This window comes from Vanellus vanellus, assembly GCF_965231255.1.
Source record: "Vanellus vanellus genome assembly, chromosome: 9".
NCBI classification, from domain to species: domain Eukaryota; kingdom Metazoa; phylum Chordata; class Aves; order Charadriiformes; family Charadriidae; genus Vanellus; species Vanellus vanellus.
The window spans coordinates 9,897,377-9,923,509 of record NC_138914.1 but is presented as its reverse complement, the minus strand read 5'-3'; the positions used below and the strand labels follow the sequence as shown (position 1 = coordinate 9,923,509).

The 26,133-nt window shown below is 48.5% G+C and overlaps 1 protein-coding gene across 2 annotated transcripts in view; it reads right to left on the bottom strand.

Annotated features, from left to right (window-relative positions):
* GRM7 (glutamate metabotropic receptor 7) overlaps positions 1-25,919 on the bottom strand; it is a gene marked incomplete at both ends in the record, with an annotated part of 314,318 nt that extends 288,399 nt beyond the window's left edge. The window contains one exon of one of the 2 annotated variants that reach the window (XM_082487664.1): positions 25,350-25,919. In XM_082487664.1, coding sequence (XP_082343790.1) covers positions 25,350-25,859 — 510 coding nt within the window. The remainder of the gene's footprint in view (positions 1-25,349) is intronic. The other variant, XM_082487663.1, reaches the window with a different exon arrangement.
* Between the last annotated feature and the right edge of the window lie 214 nt (positions 25,920-26,133).

Genomic DNA, 26,133 nt, shown 5'->3' with positions numbered 1-26,133 from the left:
ACATGACAGTACACAGCTGATTTAATTTGCCTTCGTTTCCCTCAGTTTCCCAAACACATCTCCAAATCCCGCGAGGCGATGCCCAGCGTTAAGCCAGCATCCGTCTCCTGCCCCAGCACCGTCCCCGGGGCCAGCCGGCCGCCCGCCCCAGCAGGACCCGCGGGACCCCCTGCCGCCCTCCCCCCCGAAGCAGGGGGGGACCTTCTCCCCCGCCCCAGGATCACAAACTCCCCACTGCCTATGGAAAGGAATAACAAACACTACGGTTACACACACGTACCCAACTGCACTTCAGATTTGCTTGGGTTTTGGAGCACCCCCTGTTACCTTGATAATTATTTCTCTTTCACACTGTTTCAAGACACAGCGTAGAGTTCGGTAACCACATCTTTCAGTGCCAACTAAGAGCCAGCTTGAGGCATATTTTTCTGCTGCACAGGTCTGTAACTGCTGTGGGTCTGGAAGAGCCGCCAGAAGGGTGGCTCCTTTCTTTGGGAAAGAGGAGTTCACCGTAGCCTTTGGCTCATTTTTCCCCTACTGCATGTAAAGATCACCTCGATCTTTTGTATTGCATAATGACAAGCCTTTGCCTTCTCACCAGTCTCTAACAAGGACGGATATTTAAAACACTTTTAAGTATATTCCTTTGATTTGTGCATTAGTATTCACTAGGCAGAAAAAAAATAGGACAAAAATAGGATTTGCTCTAATGCGGTCTCATCTTCTTGTTTATTTCTTATTATTTCCACCCTGCATAACTATGTAGGTCAAACAGATCACATTAATTTCAGTGCATCTGTCCTAACACCAGTAACACGTAGGTTAAATGGCATTGATGCTGGGCTCTCTGAACGGGAATGCGTCTGCGTTAGCTCCCTGAACTGGAATAAGTTCGACCCATTTATTCAACTTCAGTTTTACAGCCAACATTTCATAATCTACTTATAACTGCATACCTGATCTCATCAAAATTCTCTTGATGCTCCTAATTCCGGGCCTCCGGCACCCTCAGACAATGCAGAAGATGGACTACAACAGTACGGAGCAAAAAACAGTCAGCGTAGAGAAGGAGGTGGCAACGAACTGGTTTGGCATCACTGTGGCTGCAGCTACTGCAATCTGGTCTGCAGATCTGCCCTTTCTGGGTGAAACTGATTCACAACAATACATAGATAATTCACTGCTAAAGGCAGTATACTTATAAGGCAGTCTAGCCCAAATTTTGGGTGACAGAAACGCACAGAAGCCAGGGCACTCCAGTCACTCCAGTCTTTGAAAAGCGCCAACTCAACACAAACCCAACTCGTGTTGGCTGACACAGGCAATCCCAAACCCATTCCCTACATTACTAAAGAAAAAGGAAAAAAATATTCTGGGAAACAATAAGCCGATACCATTTCTTAAGCAAACATAACTGTTTCTCAACAAAATTTGAATCAAACTCACTTTGAAGACAGAAGTCCCCACACACTGTGAGGATGCAAGTCCCCCCCTTCCCCTGCTGCCGTGGGGATGTGCTTGTGCAAAGCACACATCTGTCTTATTTCCACAGCCCATAGAAGCCCCAGAAGCTCGAGAAGGAGAGCAAGCCCTGCTGGAGTCAGCATCCCCGTCCTCACGCAGCAGAGCTGCCCAGCACCTCCCCCTGGGACATGGGGAGCACCTCAGCTCCAGAGCCAGCCATGGCCTCGGGTCCTCACCAGCAGAACACATCATCTTAGAATTGTCTAGGTTGGAAGTGACCTTCAAGATCATCGAGTCCAACCATCAACCTAACACTGCCCAAACCACCACTAACCCATGTCCCTCAGCACCACATCTACCTGGCTTTTAAGTACCTCCAGGGACGGCGATTCCACCACACCCCTGGGCAGCCTGTTCCAGTGCTTTCCAGGCAACCATTTGGTGAAATTTTTCCTAATATCCAATCTAAACTTCCCCTGGTAGAACTTGAGGCCGTTTCCTCTTGTCCCATTGCCTGTTCCTTGGGAGAAGAGACTGATCCCCCGTCACCACACTCTCAGGGAGCTGTAGGGAGCGAGAAGGTCTCCCCTCGGCCTCCTTTTCTCCAGGCTGAACACCCCCAGTTCCCTCAGCTGCTCCTCAAAGGGCTTGTGCTCCAGACCCCTCAACAGCTCTGTTGCCCTTCTCTGGACACCCTCCAGCACCTCAATGTCTTTTTTGTCATGAGGGGCCCACAACTCAACACAGTACTTGAGGTGGGGCCTCACCAGTCCTAACCCTCTGGATGGCTGAGAGAGAAAAGTCGGCACAAAGAACAAGGCCATCCCAAGTGTTCCTCTCTGGGATCACCTCCGTTCATTTTGAAGGCACTTGGAAAGACTTCTCATCTGCCTGGCACAGCACCCACCGGACAGACCCTTATTCACCAGGAAGAAAGCAGGAGCCGACTGTCAGACCTGTTTACCTCTTCCCTCGGAAAAGGCTGGAAATTCATTACGTGTCACAAACAATTCATTTCTATTTTTCCTCAATGAGTGCAGATTTATCTGAATTATTGCATCATTTGCAGCAAACAAAGATATTATTATGAAATGCAGTTTTGAAGGAGAAAGGCTTTCTGTGGATGAGTGAGAAATTCATGACCTGACAGGACCCCGAATTCAATGGCCTCCTTGTAGGGGAGAACTCAATGCATCATTTTTGATCAATCGCACTTTCAAGTCATTTTCTTATTTATGGGTGACTGAGAAGACACTTGAGCTAGTGAAATAATTCATGTTTGTTTGCACCGACAAAACCAAATTTAATAATGCAGCCTTTTTTAAAAACAAATAGAGTCACGCATTACAAAAAGTGCATTTAAAGTCATTCTTTGTAGAAAATTCACAGCATGAACTCCAAAGTGCTCCTTTTCTTCCTCTCAAGGGAAAGCCTTCACTAAGGTACACGTGATACTCTTCATATTCCACTAAAAAAAAAAAAAACGAACCAGCACCCAAATTTCTGTTGCAGGTCAGGAGAGTTCTCCTACTAACTCAGAGTCATTAATGCCAAAACTCCCCTTCAGCTCCCGAGGCCCAGAACAAGGTCTTAGCAAAGGTGCCCATCGGTACGCAAGATAAAAGTCTCTCCTGCCCATCCAAGGGGCTGTTTAACACACAGGTTTGGGGGGTCTTAAGAGACAAAAGACAACAGACGGGAATTACTTGGGAGAAATTCAGATCTCAGATACTTCACGGCAAGAGAGGAATTTTCTTTGGGAACTTTCAACCTTTTGTTTCAAGTGCACTGAAGTTTCTCTGGAGAGGAAAGCTAAAGGGCCTTTTCCACCGAGATCATCTTCTGATATTCCTTTCAAAGAACATATCATATAAAGCAGTGCATTACAGTACCTGAACATTCATCTTGCAACAACAGCAATTACCCCAAGTCAGTTTGGATTATGGCTCACCTGATGAAAACACGCTCTTTCCCCCGTGCTGCTCCTCACGTCCCTTCTGCTGCTCTTCTCCTGCCTCTCTCCTTTCCCACAGCCAGCTCCTCTCTCATTTATCATCTTCCTCATTTGCCTCCTGATTGATCCCATCTGTGTCACCATCTCCTTAATCCATCTCCATTTCCCAGCTGCTTTAGCCCGGCTCCCTCCTTGGACACGCTGTTTTGCTGCTCTGTGGCACTACTTTTTTTTCCTTCCCTTTTTTCTTTTCTAAAGGGAACGGCATTAGCTTCCTCCTACGTTGATATTTTGATCCTTTCAGTTTTATACCCAATTCCATCAGTAAATAGCAACAGGTGCTGAAGAACTCTCCTTTTCGCCCCCTGTCAATCTTTATTACCTGGCTTACCGGCAACACATTCACCTGGCAGTAAGAGACCTCAACGTGCCGGGGAAAACAAACCAGGTGTGACAACCCGCTGCTCCTCCAAAGGGAAGACTCTGGCTTAGAGAAGCTACGAGCAGTGTGGAGGACGCCACGGAAAACGGGGCATGAATCTTGAGCCCTAGAAGCGAGGAAGAAGGAAAAGAAATTGTGTCCCATCGGAGAACATTCCCTTCTCCCCCATCGCCCGGGTGGGGAAGGACCATTTGGTGGCCACGTGCGGCTCTCACAGGGACTTACGTTATCGAAGTTCACTGCTCTCCCAGATTGCCTTAAATGATCAGAGGCAATTCACTTAATCTGTTATGCCTCTCGGTTTTCCATCTGCAAGAGGGAGATAATACATCTTTCCTCCAATCCCTTTGTTTTTTTCTGCTTAGACGGTAAATTCTTTAGAGCCGGGGCTGTCTCATTGTGTCTTTAAACAAAGCCTTGAAGAATGGTCTTGGTTAGGGTCTTTCAAGTCGATGATACTCCCCCCACCACCCCCCCCAACCAACCCCACCCACAGAAAAAGAAGCAAACTGGCACCCAACCAGGATCCTGCCCCTTCTTCTCAAGAGCAAACAGCATTCAGATGCTTTTGTTTACCTTCCCTACAGTCTTAGAAATTGCTTTAAGAATTATTTTTCTGCTTTCTTATGACTTGAAATAAAAAACAAACAATAACAATGTTGAAATCATATATAATCATATATATATATATATATATGGGTTTTTATATTTTCTGTGTGTCCTGAATTTAATTTCTCCCCAAAATGCTCTTAGGAGATTTGTGTCGTTATTTTAATGGTCCTAATTTTAAATCCATTTAAATGTATTTATGCACCTGTAGACCAAACTCATTCAGGCATTTATACCGCAGTAACAAACTGTATGACAGCAACGTCTACACAGAAAGAAATCCTTTCCTTTTGTAGAGCATATGTTGGCACCGATTTATAAATTCTATAGTTAAGTTCATTGGCATGCATAGAGTCAAGGGACCTTTGTTAAACTAGGACACATGACGATAACTATTTGAGAAGATGCACATTGAGAAAGTCTTTCCTATTTTATTGTCAGGAAATTAGAAATATTATAATGAATTCCAATTTTTCACATCTTTCATCAAAGCCTTTTAAAAAGGTCAGTATCTAAACTTTGTTATTTTAAAATGCCTCCTGCAATTTGCCTTACTCTGGTAATTACAAGGAAAGTTCCCATAGCGTAACACCAAAACAATCCTGGGGGATTCTTCTTATTCCTGATTGTCAACAAATTTCAGCATCCGAAGGAAAAAATGATGCATTTCATAGGCATAATAAGTACGATGGTCACAGTGAGCATTATATAAAGTATTTACATTTCACGCTTTCTCTGAACTGGGAGCTCCCTAAAGTCTGGGGTAGCCTGAATATGCTGAAATGAATTACTGGGCTTTATTTTACATTTTCAAACCATTCTTCTACCTTTTTTTTTTTTTTTTTTTTTTTTTTTTTTTGACAAGCCTATTTCAAAACTATTTGCTGAATTTGACCCACATTTCAAAAAGGTTACACTCGGCTGCCTCTGCTCTTCTTGCTGCGGTGACTCCCAGCTGCACGAGCTCCCTCAGATCCACGCTTTCTATCTCTTTATTGCTTATTCGGATTCCGTCCCAGCCCCAAGAAATCGGGAGCTGCTGCCGTCCCAGGGATGTTTGATGGCTATGAATAATACTGAGTTCATGCAGAATAATAATTAGCATCCCATCTCCAGTATAGTGATTTTTTTTCCAGCTCCATGATGCTCCAGCTGAGCTGCTGGTGCAGAGCACAATTCCATCGAGGGGATGTGAACTGGAGACAGCATCAGTGAGCTGTGGCTGAGGATGCTCCGGCACCGGCCGCGCTGCCTCTATTAACCCTGGTAAAACCAGGGGAAAGCGGTCCACGGTTCTTTGGCTCAAATCACGGAGCTACTGCAGTTTAGGAGAAGGAGCAGTGCCAGCAACATCTGCTCAGCCTGTCCCTGCTAAGGACCACGAACAGGGTGACGGGTCCGACCTGCTCTGCCTGCGGAACATCTCACTCCCCGCCCCAAAGGAAGCGTTTTGTACTTACTACAAAGAAAATCCACCTCCAGGTCTTTTTGAAGCATCTCTTTCCGTGCCACTACCAAAAGACTTCATCCCTGCTAGGCTCCTGCAGCAGCCCCCGAGAGGTTAAGGGAGGGTTTCTCCTCGTTATCAAGAAATAACAGCCCCCGAAAAATAACTACCAGATACGCAGTCCACATTCAAAAGTTGGATTCAATCCGCCCTTATTACAGTTGCAAAAGCCCTTGCTATCTCATTCAGGTAAAGAAAAAAAGCTGTGCTTCCAAAGATGGTAACGAAATGCAGTTAACCTTAAAAAGTCACTTTTACAAACAGCAGATTTCTCTGGATTTAAATTTGAGTTCTTGTACAAAGGCTTAAGAACAGGTTCCTCCCCATTATTCAATTTAACAATAATAATAAAAACCTCTGTGACAACTATAACAAAAAGGCTCTGATAAAGCCTGAAACCTTTTTGATAATGAAACATACAATTTCCCTGTTTGAAGCATAATTCCCCGGAGAACATTTTAAAAAAGATATAGAAGAACTGTCGTTTCAAAACCGTTAATGTAAAGAACTGCGTGTGAGAACAGCCCATGTGAAAAACAGACTTTCAGAAACGCTAGAGAAAAAATAGTGGGTGGGAGAGACTAGACAACTTAAATGCAGTGTCTCATTAGGACAATTACAGGAGTCAATAAAAACTGGCAAAATTGAAAAAGATTCACGAGGCTGCTGGGTTCAATTTCCATTTAATTCAGAGACAGGGAGGTCAACCACAGCCAGGAGTCATCGCGTTTGGCTCCTGCAGTGCAGACGACTGAGCCAGATTGGGAACTACCTTTTTTCTCTTGCCATCTAAGTACATACCTTCTGTTGGATCATGACAGCTACTCACCATTGCTTTTTTAAATAAGTCCATAATCACGTATCTATAGTGTACTTTGAACAACATTAATTAAGAGCAGATAAACTGTCATATAAGAAACAGTAACACGCATTAATTAAGGTTAGTCCTACTCTTACTCAATTCAAGCCTTAATCTTCCACGTTTTCTCATCAATACCTTATCATCATAACGCCAGAGAGGAATTAATGCACTGAGAGGATGTCAACTATTTGAAGAGGATCAAGCACTTGGGAGGCCAAAATAACCAGCCCAAGCGCTGGATTAGTCAACTAAATATGAGAGAGAGTTTTGAAAAGTGCAAAACCATCCACGCCATAGGTCCGCACGGCCCCACAGCTGAGGTCGCTGATGGGACTCCAGCACACGCGGATTATCTTTACGCACTCTACTCCACGCACCACATGAGGACATTTTTTTGCCACGTAAGATTGTAATAAAATTTCAACAGCTTTTCGAACTACTATTTTTAGATTGCAGAGCATGAGACCTCTTCATTTTTAACACGTCAACCTTCACTTGTCAAAGAGCCAAAATCTACTGAATGAAAATTTAAAAAATGCCTGTAAACATATATATTTTTTTTCAAGTTTAAGTTCTTTCCTGTACTGGAGAAAGGCTTGGGAAATGCCCAGACCATCTTACAGCACATTTAGAGCTTTGTAATGTCGCTGCCATTGCAATTGTATTTGCGGGACTTTTTACTGCCCCTCGCCCCTGTAGCCATGAGTCACTACGAGAATCTATACTTCCATTAAAATATTTGTGTTAAAACTTCACAATGCTTTTGAGTTTTGTGCCTTTTGGGCAGGCTTGTGTCTGCAACTTTTGAAAAAATTCTGGCGTTTTAAGTGTGTTTTCTGACTGGGTAGGTGCTTATTTACAAAAAACGCCAGTCCCCAAAATCTGAAGAGCGTGATCGCATCTTAAATAAAGCATCTGATCCTATTTCGCCTTTTATCTGGACAGGTCTATTTGTTGCTTTTTCCAGTACAGCGCTCCTGTCTCACCAGGACCTCCTAGATGCTGCTGGTTAGACACATTACCAGCAAAGCTGTGATCGCGGCTCCCCAGAATAATGTTCCTGTCAACAAGGTGTGAATTTACAAACTCATTTGGAGATACATAATGATAAAGTGCAAAGTGGGGAGAAAAAAAAAAAAAAATCAACTAATTAACCTGAGAAGTTCATTTTAACACAAAGAAGAAAAAAAAATAATACTAGACCGTGTTCGGATCCACCCTAGCAATACGCAAAATCTCGGTGGTGCACAGTGCTTAGCGCGCAGCAGTCCAAAGTGACATCAGTGAGCCCGTCCGAACAGAGCTCCGGCTCTTGCCCCGAGAAGCTGTGGCTGCCCCATCCCTGGAGGTGTTCAAGGCCAGGTTGGACGGGGCTTGGAGCAACCTGGGCTGGGGGGAGGTGTCCCTGCCCAGGGCAGGGGGGTGGCACTGGATGGTCTCCAAGGTCCCTTCCAACCCAAACCATTCTGGCATTCTACGCTTCTATTCACCAATGCAGAAACCGGCTTTCACCACAACTCTTTCAACCTACCATTACAACGAAGCTGTTGACAATACCAGCACATCCCTCTGACCAAAACCAATAAAGGTAATAATACTTAATTGCCAAAATAACATATATCGTGTTCCTGATCAACTGGGATTCTCAAGCCAAGAAACAGTATGTCGAAAAGCCAGCAATCCTGGCACGCACAGATTAATCCGTGTTAAAAGTGGACAGGATTTTCTTTTGCGTGAGAAGACAATTGACTTTATTAGTCTGTTGACTATTGGCAGGGTTTCTCTCTTTTCAAAGCTGTGGAAGAAAACGTTGAGTTGGTTATTTCTGGGTAGATTTTGCCTTCATCTCTGAAAGACAGTGAGCAAAATCCTAAGGTAAGGGCAATCCCTGCAATTCTGCTGACAAATTCACTCCAGCCAAAACCCCAGCTCTTTATGCACTGTCATTACAATAATTTGTGTACTTTTAGTATTATACCGGCAGTCAGAAGCCCCAGTTGAGGTCAGAACCTTGCTGGACAGCTTTCCAGACGCATGTACTTAGGATAGTCCTCACGGTGAAGGATTTATACACTACACACTAATTCTGCTGAGTTACACCCCGATTGCTATGACAGGGTATATTTTATAGGTCAAAAAATCCCAAACAATGTCCTCCAATGTGTTCAGTGCGATGCCTGATAGTAAGATGAGCAGTATGCTTTTAAAAAAAAAAAAAAGGTGAAGTGTTTTGTGGGTTTTGCATCCGCTGACGGATTCGGGTTTAATAGTCCATGCTACGCTTTGCCAACGGTTAAGGAAAACAGATTCCAGTTGTACCACATTTCGCTTAATTTATGTGAGCACTGGGAGAGAGGCGAGGGGGGCAAAAAACAATCTGGAGAGTAAACTTTTTTTTTTTCCCCTTCCTTTTTTTTTTAAGCTGTCCTGACAATAAACTTGCCAAGTTTGAGAGGCTCCAGAGAGCTGCTCCCCCCCGCCCTGCCCCGGCACAAGGAATAGGCAGACGCTGCTCAGCGCCGCCGTCAGTGCTGGGGATGCGCCGCGTGTCCCGCGGCTGCCGAAAGCAGCCGTGAGACCGGGCTGAGCACCCACAGGGGGTTCCCAGGTGACAGGGGAGCTCCTCGGCCGGTCCCCAGGGACGAGCAGGGTCCCCTGGGGAGCCGGCAGGACTGAGGACACGGGGCGCGCAGGAACAGCTAAAAATCACATCTCCACCTTTCCTAGGCTTACACCAAGTGCTCGTCTGCTGGACTCGGGAGCCAGGCCACCTATTACGCTTTGAAATCAGATATTATCTAATCTAGGGCCAACAGATTTCATGTGATGCAATGGTTGGGTTTTTTTTGCAAAATGAAGCAAGTCCTGCAGAGCAGCCAGGGGTTTTGTGGTTGATTCTCCCATCACGCCTGGCCCAGGCACCAGCAGCCCCTCGCAGCCGCCAAACAAGGGAAAGTTCAAGTCTGAGGGAGCTCTTTGTCCAAACTGGGAATAAAAATAAATTCGTTAAGGGGAGACAGATGAGAGCAGTAACTTTGCTCCCACCTGCAGCTCACAGCCCTCCGTCCCCAGCACAGCTCAGGGCCCATTAGCACCAATTCCCGTCTGTCTGAGTGCTATGTACCTTCAAGTCCATTTTCTCCCCGGTTTCTATTTTTAAAATCGCTGTAGCTTATAAGAGTATTTTGTTCTGTGCAGTGACAGGCTGTCATTCAGCCGGAATATGCCCCTTCCCTGTGATAAGTATCCCAGGTAATTCACTAGGCAGACAGAGATTTTCCTTAAGGGCTCGCTGTAAGGCACGCTGCAGGTTTGCAATGGAGTCAATAGGTCCTGTATCATCCACCATCCCAGAGTCACCTGTACCATCCACCATCCCAGAGTCACCAGGGGAACACCATGGACCATGAGAAAACGCTCCCAGTACAGGAGGGCCAAAGCATCCCTACGTTGCCCGCTGGTCAACCGAAGTCACCGTGGGTTTAGCCATCCCAAAGCAAAGGAGGGAACCGACCCGGCAAACGCAGACCGCGGGAGAAGGATCACGCAAAGAGCAGAGGTGCGATAAGAGGGATGACCACAAACAGAGGGTCTGAGTAATTCATCGTAACTTTAATTTTCACCATTGAAACATGCTCCAAAAGACTACCACCAGTTAAACCCAAAATGTCTTATCAAGTTTTACAGTAACAATCAATATAATGACTTGGGTGTCAGGCTGGGATAAAATGAAAATGGGAGGAACTGGAAACGTGCTTTACTTCCGCTTACTGGCTTTGACAATCCCCAAACTCTGCAAAGCCCAGGGTGCATTCCCACCCTTCCCCGGGCAATGCCGCAGCCCGGACTCCGTCTCGCCTCTCAGCAAACCGCGGTACCACAGGGCACCAGCGATAACGCAGAGCACAAACCTGAGAGGTGAAGCAGCACAAACCTCAGTGCGATTTTATTTCATTAAATAACTGGCATTTTTAATTTGTCTTCACAGAGCACATTAAAAAAAAAAAAAATCTCAGTCAACAAATATGACAAAAAGATTCATGAACAGTACAAACAGAGTTCAACTGAGAAAGATAGTGTTTTCTCCTAGCTCTGTGTTTAAACTACTCCTCGTTATTTTTGTTATTTTTAATGTGTGCCATATTTATTGTAATTTAAGTGGTAAGATTTAACATGCTCTACAAAAACAGCAGGAAAGACAGAAAGAACAGTTTGCCAGATTTGCTAGCCCAATGATACCTTTATAACGGTTCAAGAGAAAAAAAAAACTTTATTTCATGAACCCAATAGCACCTTATCTAAAATTCACCCCGGAGATTAGGATCAACTGTCAGTCCAATTTTCCGAGCTGCTTAGGAGCTGAGTGAGGAACAGCGGAGGGAGGGAAGAGGGAGACGCACGCACATTTATTGCTTAAAAAAAAAAAAAAAAAAATCCAATTTGAAAAAGCAGCAAAAGGAAAACCAAAGCAGTATGTATAAATAAACCATTGCACAGAAATGTATATAACAATTTGCCACGTAGAGGTCCCACAAATCAGCTGCTGCGCCCGGTGGAACAGTTCGTATTTTTGACAAACTGTTCACAACTTTATTCCTCCTTTAAAGCGGGAAGGCTAAACCCCCGCTACCCGACCGCTGCAGCGCGGCCTCGCTGGCTAAGGCACAGCCGGGCCCCGTTAACCCATCGGTGCCGCCCCAGACCCGCTCCCGCCCGCGGGGCGGTGACCCCCGCGTGGCATTTGTCACCGGGGCTGAGACGAGTTTTGAGCCAGGACCCGACCGCTGGGTTATGATAATGAGGAAGGAGTCATTACCTATTTAAACATCAAGTGCAGGGTCACAGCACAGCGGAGCTGCATCCTCAGAAACGAATATGGGCTTTATCTCACATACCCGCGTTTGTCATAAACGTAGCCACACAATGCACGTTTGAATAAGCAATTACGGTTTCACTAACAGATGGATTTCTTCGAGAGAGCAGCAGAAGCTTCGCTCGTCTCAAGCAGGACATTTCATAAGAGAGTTATCAGCCTCATTCCTCAGTGCTTTTGTGCTTAGAGGTATTTATTTTCTTCTGAAATGTAAGAAGATTCTTCCCGAGAAAATAAGCACAGGGTTTGAAGGCTTTTTTAATAACACTTTGATTCTCTAGCGAAACGCATTTATCACAGGTGGGAAAAACTGTATTTCTGATTTCTTTCATTTCTTCATGGATTTAACGCCCTTCGCTGCTTCCTGTATCACAAAAATATTCCTCAAGACAGAAAGCTGCCTCGCGATGGACTCCAGCCCCTCTGCTCTGTAACCCCACGTGCCGTCCACCCGCTCTCGCGCTGGGACGTGCTCCAGGTCTCAACGTGTTATAGACTTACTTCTGCAGCAGTCCTGGACATCCTCCATAAAACTTGAAGAAGTCAATGCATTTCTCCATTTCCACATACCCAATTCAGCTCCCAAAGTGAACCCCAGCTGTAACTCCCTAAGGGCTGATGCCATCATGGTTGCTGCAGACAGACGGAGAATCACCCCAGGCATGGGGCTCCCAGTGGCCACAGAGCTGCTGGGGAATCAAGACATCAAAACCGCCTTTCCTAATTTTGAAAATCCTTCACTGTAGTAATGGTACACACACCTTAAAAGGGTAATTCCCTTTACGTCACTAAGAGTCTGAGATCTTCTGTATTGCTGTCAGATAGAAAAACTACAAAACCCCAAAAAGTCATTTAATTAATTTTTGTTTTCAATATCGTGTCTGTGCATTCAAGTACTACCGCAAAATTACCTTCTTTAAAAATTACTAAAACATGTCTGTAAGTGCTGGATTTTATTTCTATAAAAATAACAACTTCCAGCCAAATTTGAGTTGACAGTTTCTCTTTAACTTTTGATTTACTCCTGCCATTTTTTTATTAAATGGGATTTGGCCTTGGTCCTACCTATTAGGACTCCACCTTGATGGGATCACCATGGGAAACAACCCTGGGCACTTAGCCTTGTCTCTATAGCGGCACAATTAAAACTGGTGGTGATGCTGTGTAGGCTCTTATGAGCTGTCGTTAAATTCAAGAAAACAGGAGAATTCATTAGCTTTCAGCCATCCTTAGGTTAACTTGTGTCTTGTTTCATATTCGTCTCTTCATCGTGAGATGACTGTGAGAAATGACCACACGCTAAGGGCATCTCAGCATACCTGATGCCCCAAAGATCACAGAACTGGGGAATTTCCCCTTTCCAAAGGGAATAAACACACAGAAAAGCAAGCCACGGTCTCAGCTGGTGTAAGCTGTCAGAGCTCCGCTTACACCCCAACCGCACCGAATCGCTTTCTTAAATTGAACAAACCCAGCTGTGCCCTCAGCCCACGTTAACCAGGAGGAGGTGGGTGGTCCTCTGGGAAGCCACGGTCCCAACCCATCCTCAGGTGAGGGCGGGCAGGGGTATCCCTGTGCGTGGGGAGAGAAAACGCAAGGGAAACAGCAAGTGGAAAAGCCAGGATAAGGAAGGCGACATTAATAATACACCCGAGAGGCCACTATCAACGCCGGTTTAGAGGCAACGGGAAGGGCAGGAAGGCGAGACAGGTTGTTCTGCCTGCATCAGCAGAGATGCAAGTTCTGAACTTTGCAGTTTTTCAGAAAGAGCAGCAGCGAGCGTTGGACATCACCAGAACAGGCGATACAGCACACGAGAGGTGGTTACGGACCTGAGCGTCAAAGAAAATGTAAATGCTGAAGGCTGGGGACCGGGGAATCGATGCGGAACGTAACACAGTGAATACTAAACTCGGTGTTGTCCTTGAGAGACACGAGATACGGGCTGATATGCAGGACTCGATCAAGTTGCCTTTGATTTATTTATTTTTTTAACATGGAAATGAACTACCGAGATACACGGGATACGCTGTCGCAACTGGAGATGAGCATGAGAGATCTATCAAACACCTACGGCCGGCGGAGCTCATCCTGGAGAAAAGATGATCTTTGTTTCACTTTTGAGAGTATACATTTATGCCTCTCCTCCGTGTTTAAAGTATGGTACGCGGAGTCTTGCATTACTGGGATTAAATATTAGTGGCCTCTGATATCATGATTGACAACAAAAGCGTTGATTAAGCTTCCTGAGTTGTGTTTATCGCGCAGAGGTACTTCGCCAGCAGCAAACGCGTGGCTCAGCCAGGACGTAGGGCCATATCCACGGGGAAAAGGGAATTGGCCATCAGACTCACAGTCCGGCTAGTCCGACAACAGAACTTGTAATACCGACTTTGTAATACTGCGTTTATCGCAGCGTGCCTAAAAAATAAATTTGCGTTTAAAAACAAACAAACAAACAAACAAAGTAGAGATTTATCACAAAAATAATTTATAAATTTATCGCAAGAGTAAACTGTAGTCAGTCCCAGCAGCACTTCCACAGCACAGCCCGTAGGGTGGCTGCCGCAGTGAGCGCAGACAGGGCTCCCGCAGGGCGCCCCCCCCCCAAATTCTGTGTGGTTTCGTGCAATCACATCAGCTGTGGCACAACTGGCACCTCCACACCTCACGATTTGCATTTTATCTGTGATGTTGTATGGAGATCATTTGTTGTTGCCGGAAATGGAAGCCTGCTGCAGTTCTTAAGGCCCAAATCCTCCGTTCTCATAGAAGAAAATTTCCTGCTGTCCCGATTTTCTTGGTATACTGAACGTGCCGATAGCTGGGGACGGCAATCCTGCAAAGATGTAAATTCCTCCCGTGTCGCCCAAGTGCTGCAACACATTTACAAGGCAATTGCACTCAGTTTGTACTGTGTGCAAAAATACCACGCATATAATTATGAGGCTGAATTTAATGACATCGAAACAAATCTCCATTCTGATGAATGCATAATTACTGTTATTAAAATCTTTATGAAATAATAAATTTATTAGAAAATCTTCTGCACATGAGATTGCAGAACGTTACTCCCCACAAACTCTAAAAAGGCAGCAGAAAAAAACAAACTTGCAAGGCACCGAACCGGCGCATTTCCATCTGAGCCGATGAGGGCACAAAAGTCTCCTGAGATCCTGAACCTCTGTCCTCTCCAGCAAAGATACCGGATAGAGAGAACTGGGATTTTGTTATTTTCTTCAGTTGGAAAATTACCAGTTCTTTAAACAAAGGCTGTTGCAGAAGCAAACTTCTTGTGGGGTTTTTCTCGGGTTTTTTTTTTTTTCAACACAGGTAGTCTCGACTGGAAATGCTTCACCAGGACAAGACAGGATGGAAAATTGCCACTACTACCCATCCGGCCCATTGGAAATTTGGGCTAACACCTCGAGCCTGAATCAGAGCGAGAGGGAGTTTCATGAGTCCCAGCTGAATGAACGTTCATCTTGTGGATAAATCGCTCTCACTAAAGCACTCAAAACCTCTACTTTTTTGTCCCTAACTTCCAGCACAGAAGGGAGAGCAAAAGTCTTGCTTTAGGAAGATAACTATTGTATCTTAAGCCTCCTGGCATGCTGTGAAAGGGCAGTCAAAACAAACCCAGGAAAATTTCCAGCAAAGAGGATAAAAGCTGACTATTAAGAGAAAAAAAAAAAAAGGTCTTTCATGGAGGTTGCAGAGTATTCTTCAGAAAAGTCTGTAGAAGTTAGCCAAGCAGCTGCTAGGACCAGCCTGGCCATGTGGGTCCCGTCTCCAATCAGCAACTCACCACGAGTACGGAGAACAACCTCAGCCCCCAGAAAACAGGAGGGCAGCACCCAACGGGATGGAGCGGGAGGTTGAAGGGACAGTACCAGGACAAAGTCTGAAACTGTCCAAGGGAGTCAGGCAGATCCCCGTCCAGCTTGCTGCCTTCCCACCCACATCAGCCAGAGCCGGAGCATCCAAAGAAAACACTGGAAAATTGTGCTACGATAAGCGTGTGTTTCTGTCCTCTACAATCTTTGGATTTATAGTCCTATTTATCTATGGGCACTCTTCTAAGAAAAGTTAGGATTAGGGGCTTTGTGTAGGACAGTAATAAACGGCCGCTATAAAAATCACATGCAGGAATATATATTCACTTTTACGCCATCATTTCTATAACTGAAATTTGGTTTCTCAACAAAAAGGATGACTTCTCCAGCTAACCCTGGAAAGCCCCTATAACCACGCTAACAAACAACTTTTCCCGGGTTCCCAGTGGCACGGAGCGTTTGGAGGCAGCACAGAGCTCAGTTCACCCGTCAGCTCCCACGAAACCGCGGCACTGCCCGTGGCGATGCTCGCTCGCCCCACGGGGCTTGTATCGCTGAGCCCCAGCGGCCACGGGCACCCCGGGCCGGCCGCTGCATCCTGCTATCAGCCACAGGAACGGGAAATCTCTAACAAAGGATGCGGAGATACGGGTTTGTCTCAACCCGCCGGAGGAGAACCTGGATCAGAGTCATTTTTCAGGACAGCTACGGCTTAAGGTTTTGGCTTTGTCAGCAGTTGTTATACCCACAGGTGAAAAGCCAAAAACAGTTGTAAATCTGTAAGAGCAAGATCTAAGGGCACATCTACAGCATGAGGTGGAGCACAGGGACCACACCGAAGCCGGGTCCAGATTATCTGGCTTTTGAACTGGAAGCAGTAAAGCAGCTCCAGCAAGGCACTGCCCTTGGGCTAAGGCAAGCGGCCCCGTGCCCGTTACCCACCACGTGACATGCCGACAGAGCTGTGTCCTGCCTGGAACTCCCGTGTCACCGATTTGGGCTGTGCAGATACCAGACTCTACCTCAGACGCTTCCAGCTGCCCCCACCGGGGCAACAAGCTGCACGGTGGCCACTCTCAGCTCCTCCACCCCAACTTTGACTCTCCCTTTGGTCCGTCAGAGCAGCCCCTAGGCAGACCCCAAGGCAGCAGGCACGTGGCCGGCAGCCTGCCACAAAGGGAACAGCCACCACAGCCCCGTTGTCCATCCCCTCTGCCCATGCCAGGGTCTGGAAAGCCACCTCAGCTGCTGCTGGGGCAGACCTGAGGCTCCTGCTGGTGGGAGGAGAGGGAGAGCCGGTCCCGCAGAGCATCCTCCTTCCAGCACCCTCTCACCCTGCACCAGCCCCACGCCCACCTCTCCAATCTCTTCCCCCTGTTTTCCATCATGGTTTATGGCCGTCCTCCCTTCACCCACTCCCTGGATAGGAGCAGCCAAGCCTGAACACAACCCGTTGACTACTGCCGAACGCCTTTGAGGTGGCTCTGTATTACTAAAACACGTCTTTTCTCTATTAATCACACATCATTGATTCTTCTGAGTCCTAACATCGTAATAACGTGAGACAGACAGAATCGAAAAGCCAAACAAGCAGGTGACACGGCTGTCGGCACACTGACAGCAGCGGCAGTCAACGGAAGCGGAGGCGTGCTCCGTCCCATCCTCACCCCCCATGTCCTGGTGCTCGTGCCTGCTCTCCCAGTCCCAGCCTTATCCCCGAGCAACACGTTAAAAGACAGGTCACTTGTGTTTACAGCATAAATATAAATATATATATATTTTTTAATATATATATCTCCAGGTGTATGGATATTTATATATATAAAAACACCCACATACACAAACATACTCATAGATGTTAAGCAGAACCATCATCAGAATGAAATCTTCCAACCTAAGGCTGCTCCTACCTGCGTGTTCCACCCCCGCAGGTCGGGCTATCCTTTTAACGGAAACAGAGATATCTGATATGAAAAGATTTTATCTGTGCCACACCAGGCAGCGCATGGCATTCCGAAGCGGAGGTCTCCCTCCCAAGTCTGCCTCCTCTTCCCACGTAAATCAGAGGCCGGGTAGCCTGAGCGCTCCGCATGGATCTCACCGCAAGGAGAAGGGGGATCTCTAATGAGGAACACCTCACGGGGGGTTCTGGCACGCTTGCCGAGTTCATTTAAAGGTACTTGGAAGTGAGGCATTGGCCTGCCTTACCCCGTCAGAAAAGGCATAAGAGGATATATACACTTTGCAACACGCTCGCGTTCATCCAGCAGGCTAACGCCTCTCCCCAACAGCCCCAACGACGCAGCAGAAGCTTACTGTGATATAGACTAACTAAAATGGAAGTTGGGCAATACTGCCCGAGTTAGGGTTTCTCTGGAAATGTGACACCACTTGTCAAGTTTTGTCGGGTGGAGGCACTTGGCCCCCGGAGAAGGAGCGATGCCCCGAGGCGACGGTCCCGGCGGCCGCCCCGCTGTAGGCGTGCTGGGGGTGCCCCATCCTGCACCCTTCCACGGCTCCGCGCGCGCACGGCGCTGGCCAAGGGCTTTCTTACAAAATACAGCCCACGGGAGCCCGGCCACCCCACCTCAGTGCCTGCTCCGTGACACCCAGCAACCCCCAAGCTGGCCACAGCAACCTCCGCTCTGCTGCCTGGGCTGGGGTGGCACGATGGCCCTGTGACACGGGGACACAGAAATTAAAGAGCTTTCAGACCGTCCCTACATATTAATTGCTGTCATTTGGAGTCTCTCCTCCCGCTGTAGTAGCATGGCACGGCAGAACTGTGCTGGCTCTGCAGGTATGAGAGCTGCTCCAGCCAGGTCAGACGCGTGGTGACCGCGCAGGAGTGACCGAGGCCTGGGGCAGGGCAGGGCGGCCATATTTTAGTGGTCCATAGCAGGACGATGCTTTCCTCTCAGCTAAATTGGCGATGATTAAGAACACCTCTCCTGCCTTCAGCAGAAGGGCTTCACGGGACCTCGTGAATCACCAGTAATGAGGAAGGCTTTCGAAATACTTGTTTTTCTTCAGCTTTCTCTCTGCCTGGATGCCCGCTCCACCACACTAATGACCTGACTATATTGGATTCCATGCTCTCCAAACAGCCTTAATTACATGCTTCGTATCTTCCAATATTATGATAAAATTCATCATAGTCCTATGTCTGGGACAGTCAGCATTGTCACTCATTGAGATTAATTTGAGCATCACTATAAATAGAAATAACAACATCTGATATTACCATGCAGAGTATTGTGTTGGATGGTTTTAATGCCTCCGAGCAAAACTCATTTAATAGAATAAAGTACAGAATATAGTCCATGTAGTTTTACAGTATTGGTGTTATGAGATTCAAAAGCAGATCAATATTTCTTTCATAAAAATTAATGCCTTGAAATGATCCTTCCATTTGTCATTCCAAAGAGGTCACCTTACTTCATTTCAAAGAGTAAATTGGGAATTGCACAAATGTACTTGCTGGGTATATGCTTTCACCGTACAAGCTGACACGTTCCAGCACCCCCTGTGCCGCCCCCCACACCAGACCCAATTTTCTGCAAATCCTTTGCTCACATAAGCACCATCATCCCTCTCCTGGCAGGGCAAGTCCTCTTCCACATGACTCTTTGCAGTCCCTCCCATCTAACATCAACAGAGAGACACTCGAAAATAGATTAAGAGCCAAGATTACTGCTAATATTGAATTTTGCCTTGTCAAGAAAATAAATTTTACCTCCAAAACACCGTGTTCCAGAAAAATATATTCATAGCACCTCCAACCTCCCATTAGTAACTCCACATAGAAACGTGCGAATACTTGAAGTGAGGTTTTTCCTTTACTTTTGATCTATACAGGCAAAATAAGATTCCCCATCTATTAAATGCAGCCCAATATCTCAACAACAATACAGTAGAACTGCGTGGCTCAGCTTGTTGACACATATTAGGCACATCAGTAACAACAAGGACAGATATTTAGAGGCTGCTGAAAACAAACACTTGCTGAGAAACACAAAAGCCTTTTTTTTTTTTTTTAAAGAGGCAAAGAATTAAAGTTTACTCTTTCTTTTTTTTAGCGTTTTGTTACATTCTCTACATGAGTCTGACTGAAAAATGCATAGCTTTCCTGAAATATCTGTTAAAAAATGAATCATGACTCCATTTACTAAACCCAGCATTGTCTTATTAAAAGTTAGAAGAGAAAAATGCAATAAACTGGTAATGAGTTCAAAATATATTAGCATCTAGAGAAAAATATTGCTAAAGTGTGTTAGTTTTCTTCGCAAATACCAGCAATAACCCAAGAGTCCCCCCGTGGCAGGTACATTGCAGTCAGTTAAATTGGCCGTTTACTCCCATCTCGTTAAATCGAGTTCAGCGGGGGGGGGGGAGCTCAACGGGAGTCTTTGGCTTTGCAGCCAGAACCGATCCAAATGGAAACCTTTGGGGCTGCTGCGGGAAACTCAAACAAACGAGAGGGAGAGAGGAAGGAAGGATCACTTTGCAAACGCTTTTGCTGCAGAGCAAAGGAGTCTATAGAAACTGATCAGATGAGCAGCATAAAATTAATTAAAAAACAAAGTCTTAAGAAGAATCTCTTGAAATCATGGGATCACGTGTTCCATGTAGCAGTTCTCATCCAGCCCTCGTCCTTCTCCCCCGTGAATGAGCTGCAAACTCAGCAGGAACAGGCACCGATGACTGCCCAGAGCCAAATTGAATTCCCCCAAGCCAGACCCCGAGACACAACCCCAGTCTCCGTCGATGCCACTCGCAGCACCCCGAACGCAGCAGCTCAGCCAGCGCCAGCCGATGATGCAGGTGGCTACCACCGCCTCAGCAACGAGGGTCCCCGCTCGGAGAGCCGCCGGAAATGCACACCCTCTGCAAGAGAAGCATCCAGCTTCTCTTCCAGAGCTGCACTTTTCAGCCGTACTCTTTTCCCAATAATCGCATTTCTACCGGCTTCAGTGCGTCTGGAGCAGGAGGCAGCACTGCAGCTTTCATCCTCCTCACTTGGTACGAAGGTGTCCGCAGATGGAAACGCAGCCCAAGGCCTCCAAGGGATGTAAGGGAAGTTTCAATTTATGCTCCCAATCTCATCATACTCCTCTATCCCGTGCTGGTTGTTAGAAAGTTCCCCGAAGGGGCCCAGTAACAAACCCTGTGGGCCACAAGAAGCATCACTGATAAAAGCAAAAAGGTATTAAACAAGAAAGAATGATTGTTGGTTGTCTATTCAAAACCGCATCCGCCAAGGACAGAAACCTGGAGCAGTAATTCGTTCATTATTAAAGCTTGCAATGAGAAGTCTTTAGTTCTAAGGGAGTCCAAAAATTAGTTTTCCCATATAAAAAAAAGAAATCAGTGTGTCGATATTCCCCATATTGCATTGTTCTACTCCCAGAAAACATGAAACAGATGAAATATTTGGTAATTTTTTTCAGCATAGTTATTGAATTTCATGGAGTCAAATTTGTAAGGAGAACTATGACACTGAAGTAACAGTGTTACTGTAATTAACACTGTAATTAACAGTAATTTTTACAATGTAAAACTATGAGCCTAAAACCATAGTTCCTTGGACTCCCAGACGCATTTGGAAACAGCTTTCCAAATTGTTTCAGTTTTATTTTTAGAAAAGATATTTAATTTACAGTCGGCGTACTATTTATTGGCACACTTTAATAGAATTGTATTTTGAAAAAGTCCCTGTATTTGACATACTTGAATATTCATGCATTTCTATCTCCACGCTCCACCACACGTTGTATTATCCCTTCCGTTGCGTTAATCCCAGGCCCAGCGGCAAAGCCACGGGCCCGTGGTGCTGGGCAGCACTCTGCACCCTGCAGCCCTGCTCCCAGCGCTCACGGCTTAACCACCCTCGCCTGGGACCGGGACTGGGACGGCGCACAGCCGCTGGGGAGCAGGAACTCTTGTCTATAGAGGGACACCCTCAGAAAGGCACTCGCATCCCTGCCTCTGAAGAGGATGAAGTGAAGTGAGAGACGCAAAAATAATACATCCAAGCCAGAGGTCCCCCCTGCCTGACCCCCTCCAGGGTAAACCATCGCCAACTGGAGAGAGCTCGCCTGCGTTGCCTTCAAGAGCGAGTCAAACATCCAACTGTGCTTCTGCACCCTCCGGGCGCGGGGTCTAACTCGCTGCTGAGGACGGGACCTTGGTGCCCCACCAGGATGCTCTTGAATCTTTCAACCGAGGTAACTCAGAGAAGGTCCCACGCAAAGTTCCCAGCAATGACCAACATTAGAGAAGGTCCCACACAAAGTTCCCGGGGATGACCAACATTGAACCTGGGTGCAAAGCCTCCCCCTTCCTCTAACCCTGCACTTGTGCAGGCAGTTGCATCTCTCAGTAGTTGTAATTTTGGAAGAGGAATCCTCACATACTTGGCCTGAGGAGACATAGTGCCCTCCCTGGCAATGCCTGTGCCCGTCTCTGACACGGCGACACATCCCGTGTGACTCAGAGAGAGCAGTGACCCACTCTGACTGCGCCCGAGTCTCGGCAGCTTCGCTCCATCGGCGTGCGCCCGTCACCCGAAGGCAGGCAGCGGCGGGGTTACGGCTTCCCTCAGCTCCAGCAGCAGCTGTGCACAGCTGGGCCTCCGTGCCACCCCCGGCCCCAGGGAAACCCCCCGCCACGACTAGTCCCATCATCTTTTATCGCAGGTGCAACACAGGGATACATGGGGAGAGAGAGAGAGGAGAGGGGGGAACGGACACTTTTGCTTTCATCACACAGGAAAAAAAGCCCAAGTCTAAGGAAGATCCCACACAATATTTTTTTGCCAAAGGAAAGCTTCTACAAAACTTCAAACAGTAATTACACAGATGAATTCAACCCCGAGGACCTCAGCACTCTTTTCCCCTGCTGAGCCACCTGTTGGCATGAGCTGAAGATGCTCCCAAACCTCTCGGCTCTGCTGGAAACAAAGAGGTGAGCTGCATGGAGAGATACCGGGACTTCACACACCCGGGGGAAGATGAAGAGCCCAGATCCTACCCGTCCTGGAGACACAGCCCCTTAAGCATCAATAGCTGGCTGAGGAAACCCCACTGTGCTCCGTATGGTTTTTTTTTTTTTTATATATATATATATATATTTTCTCCCTACATTAAAGTAGAACACAAATACTTCTCTTCCAAGATACTGTCAGAGAAATGTAAACACTAGTAAGATTTCTTTGCAGAGGCCTCCACAGATGGAAAGAGTTTTCATCTACAAGATGTTAGGGAAAAGGCAGTTCGGGCATGAAAATAAATGTTCAAGAGCCATTCTCCCACCCCTCACCACACTGCCACACTCTGTGAAACCCATGGTGACCCACAGGTGACCCATGCAGGCTGGCTGCAGCAGCTCCTGCATCTCAAAGTATTTATGTTAACGAGGTTTTTTTTTTTGTGGTTGGGTACTTGCTTGGCTTTTTCTTTCCAATAACCTACAGCTTCTCACCCACCCCCACCCAACAGTACTTAGTTGCTGCTTAATAGGTCCAGTTCTCCTCCTCTCAAAAATAGTTAGTTCGTTCTTATTTCTCTCTGGCTGGGACATGTTCTGGACTGTGTTTTGAAGAGAAGAGAATAGGGAACAGCTTTATCGCATGAAAAATCTGCTTAAAGGCGGCAGAACCGAGCTGTAGGATACATACTCAGTAAAATCTCTCTCAGCATGTCCCAGTTCCTGCTTTCTGGATGATTTGGTTAAAAAGCAATTTCAAACAGATGCTTAGTCACAATACATTAAAATGTGTAGATTTATATAAATGCAGAAATTGCCCAAATGTCTTATTTTCTGCAAACTCCATTACGTAACACATCACCAAAGATTTTGCAGGTATTGTGGCATCATACAAAAGGCTCACGGCGCCCGGGATTTCCTTCCGAGCGAGATCTCTGTACAGAGTGCCCAAGATTTGCTCTTGACCGAGGTTCGGTCTGCAAGAGCTGACAATTTTCACTCTGCTGCCTGGCGGAGTCTACAGTACCTCAGCGTCTGCTGAACCAGTACTTCAGCAGAACTTCGGCACCGCTTGCATCCCTCCAAGCTCCTCGGCTCCAGCTCAAGCAGAACATGAGATCATCTGTTTTTCAGCCCGGAGAGGGGTGTTTGTAATGCAAGAAGTCTCGAACAGAAATAAGTCCAGTGTACGGAGCGACGCTCGGGCACATGAGCGGGGCTGCTTTCTCGCAGGCAGCGTTTCAATACGAAGACCCGCACGTTAACGCCGCACAAATTGTTAGAGATTCAGTACACCACTGAATCCAGAAGCAATACAAGCCGCATTTTAATGTGCCAAGAGGGGGAGGCGAGCAAGGCAAGCAGAACCGGATCCTTGGTGTTCTTTTAGGAAAACGCACAGGACCAAGCCTGGCCGGGCAGCGCAAAGGGCAGCGATGGGAGAAGGCACATCGCTCCGTTTTGTCTTGCATGTGACAGCCGTACCTGGCAGCGACAGCCAGATGGGAATAAGGAGTAAAGAGGGCTGCTGACAGCAGAGAGTGGATTTGCCGTGAAACCCTCACAAGTTTCCAGCTGGGAAAAGCGGGGGATCTCTCCGCCCGCTGCACAAAAATAAAAATAATCCCCACCACCACCACCACCTTCCGCATGCGAAGGCGTAGGATGGGAAGCGAGAAACTCCGCTGCTCACGATGCATCTGGTGGCGGTTCCATCAGTGTCGCTGCACCCGAAGAGCAGCCGGTGTCGGGTGCCGCTGCCCGGCGGCTTCACCCCGCGCCCCGGGGGGGGACACCCCCGTCCCCGGCCGACCGACCGAACCCCGGCTCAGCCCCGCACGGATGCCCTCTCCCGGACTTGGGGCACCGGAGAAGGGCCGGAAGGTGCAGCCGGAGGACACACACACACACACACACACACACACACAGAGGTGTCCGTGCCCCGCTGAGCCCCGGCGCCGAGAGGGGCGCGATCGCAGCGCGCCCCGGCGAGGGGGGGAAGGGGGGGGGGGGGGGGGGGGGAGAGCGGAACGGGGGGGCGCTGCAGCGCATCTCCCCCCCCCCCCACACACACACACGCGCGGTTCTTTAATCCGCTCTGCTCATCCCTCGGCGTTTACCAGAGCCCCCCCCTGGAGCCGCCGAGGAGCGGAGCGGCGCTCCCGGAGCCCGACCAGCCGCCCCCAGCCCCCGCCACGGCCGCGCTCCCCTTCCCCGCCCGCCAGCCGGGGGCGGGGGGGGGGGGGTCCGGGCTGGCTCCGCACCCCCCGGCAGAGCAGAGGGAGCCCGGCCCGGGCAAGCCCCCGCAAAAGCGGCTGAGTGCCCGGAGTCACCCAGCGCAGCCCCGTCCCTGCCAAGGGCCGCCGGGGAAAGCCCCCCCCCGGTGTCCCCCCCCGGCCCCCTGCCCGGGCAAAGCCCAGACATGTCGTGCGCGGAGCCCGTCCCGGCCGTGCCCCCGCAGCTCTGCCGAGCCATATTTCTCTCTAACGCAAACCCATCTCAATCATCCTCAATCATCGCCTCCCTCCCCACCACCACCACCAGCAGCCCCCCCCCCCCCCCCCCCCTTTTCCCTTCACGGATTGCTTCTTGCAAATGGGGCGATAAATCCAGAAAGTGCCATGTACCGTGGAAAAGGGAGACGGGGGAGGATGCTGAAAGGGTGGCTGGGAGGGAAACCAGCTGCTCCGGCGGGGAGGCAAAGCAAGCACCTGAAGGGGCACGGAGGGAGTTGAGGGCGGCGGGCAGAGCCCCCCCCCGGCCCGGCCGGGAAGGGGTTCCGCGACCCGCCCGGCCCGGCGCCGCGCTGCCCTACCTGGAAGAGCCGGAGGATGTTGGCCACCATAATGGACACGGAACTTCCCGACGCCCCGATCACTCCAACTACTTTTTCCGGCTTGACGAAGACGGGGGGCTCCCCGTTGGTGCACCTCACGTCGGAGGTGTCCTTCTGGATGAGAGCCTGGACGAAGGTGAGGGACTGCTCCAGCGCGTAGGTGTCGCGGGAGCAGGTGTCCAGGATGCGAGCGCCCAGCGTGACATTGGGCAGCAGCTCCGGGTCGCTGTTGATCTGGTCCAGGGCGTAGAGCATCGCCTCCAGCCTGTGGATGCCGTTCTCCTTCTTGATGTCCCCGCAGGGCACGCCCGGGGGGCCCTTGGCGTGGACGGGGAAGAGGCCGCCCAGGGTGATGTCCCCCTCCAGGCGGATGGAGTGGGGGGCGTACATCTCCTGCCCCCGGGCCGCCTCCCAGAGCAGGAACTCCAGCAGGCAGCAGGGCAACTTCAGCAGAGTCAGGAGCCGCAGGAGCCTGCCCAGACGGACCATGGTGGTGGTGGTGGTGGTGGTGGTGGTGCCGCCGCCGCCCGGGCGATGCCCCGCGCTCCCGCCCGCCTTCATGCAGCCGGAGGGGGCCGGGGCGGGAGGGGGCCGGGGCGGCGGAGGGAGGGGGGGGGTTCAGCCGCTCCCGCCCGCCCTGACCGCCGCTGCCTCCGCCGCGCTCCGCGGCAGCACGGCACTGGGGAGCCGCGCCGCGCCGCTACCGCTTTAAATGGTGGCCGGTCCTCTCCGCCTCCCGCCCCCTCCGCCGCCCCGCCCGCCC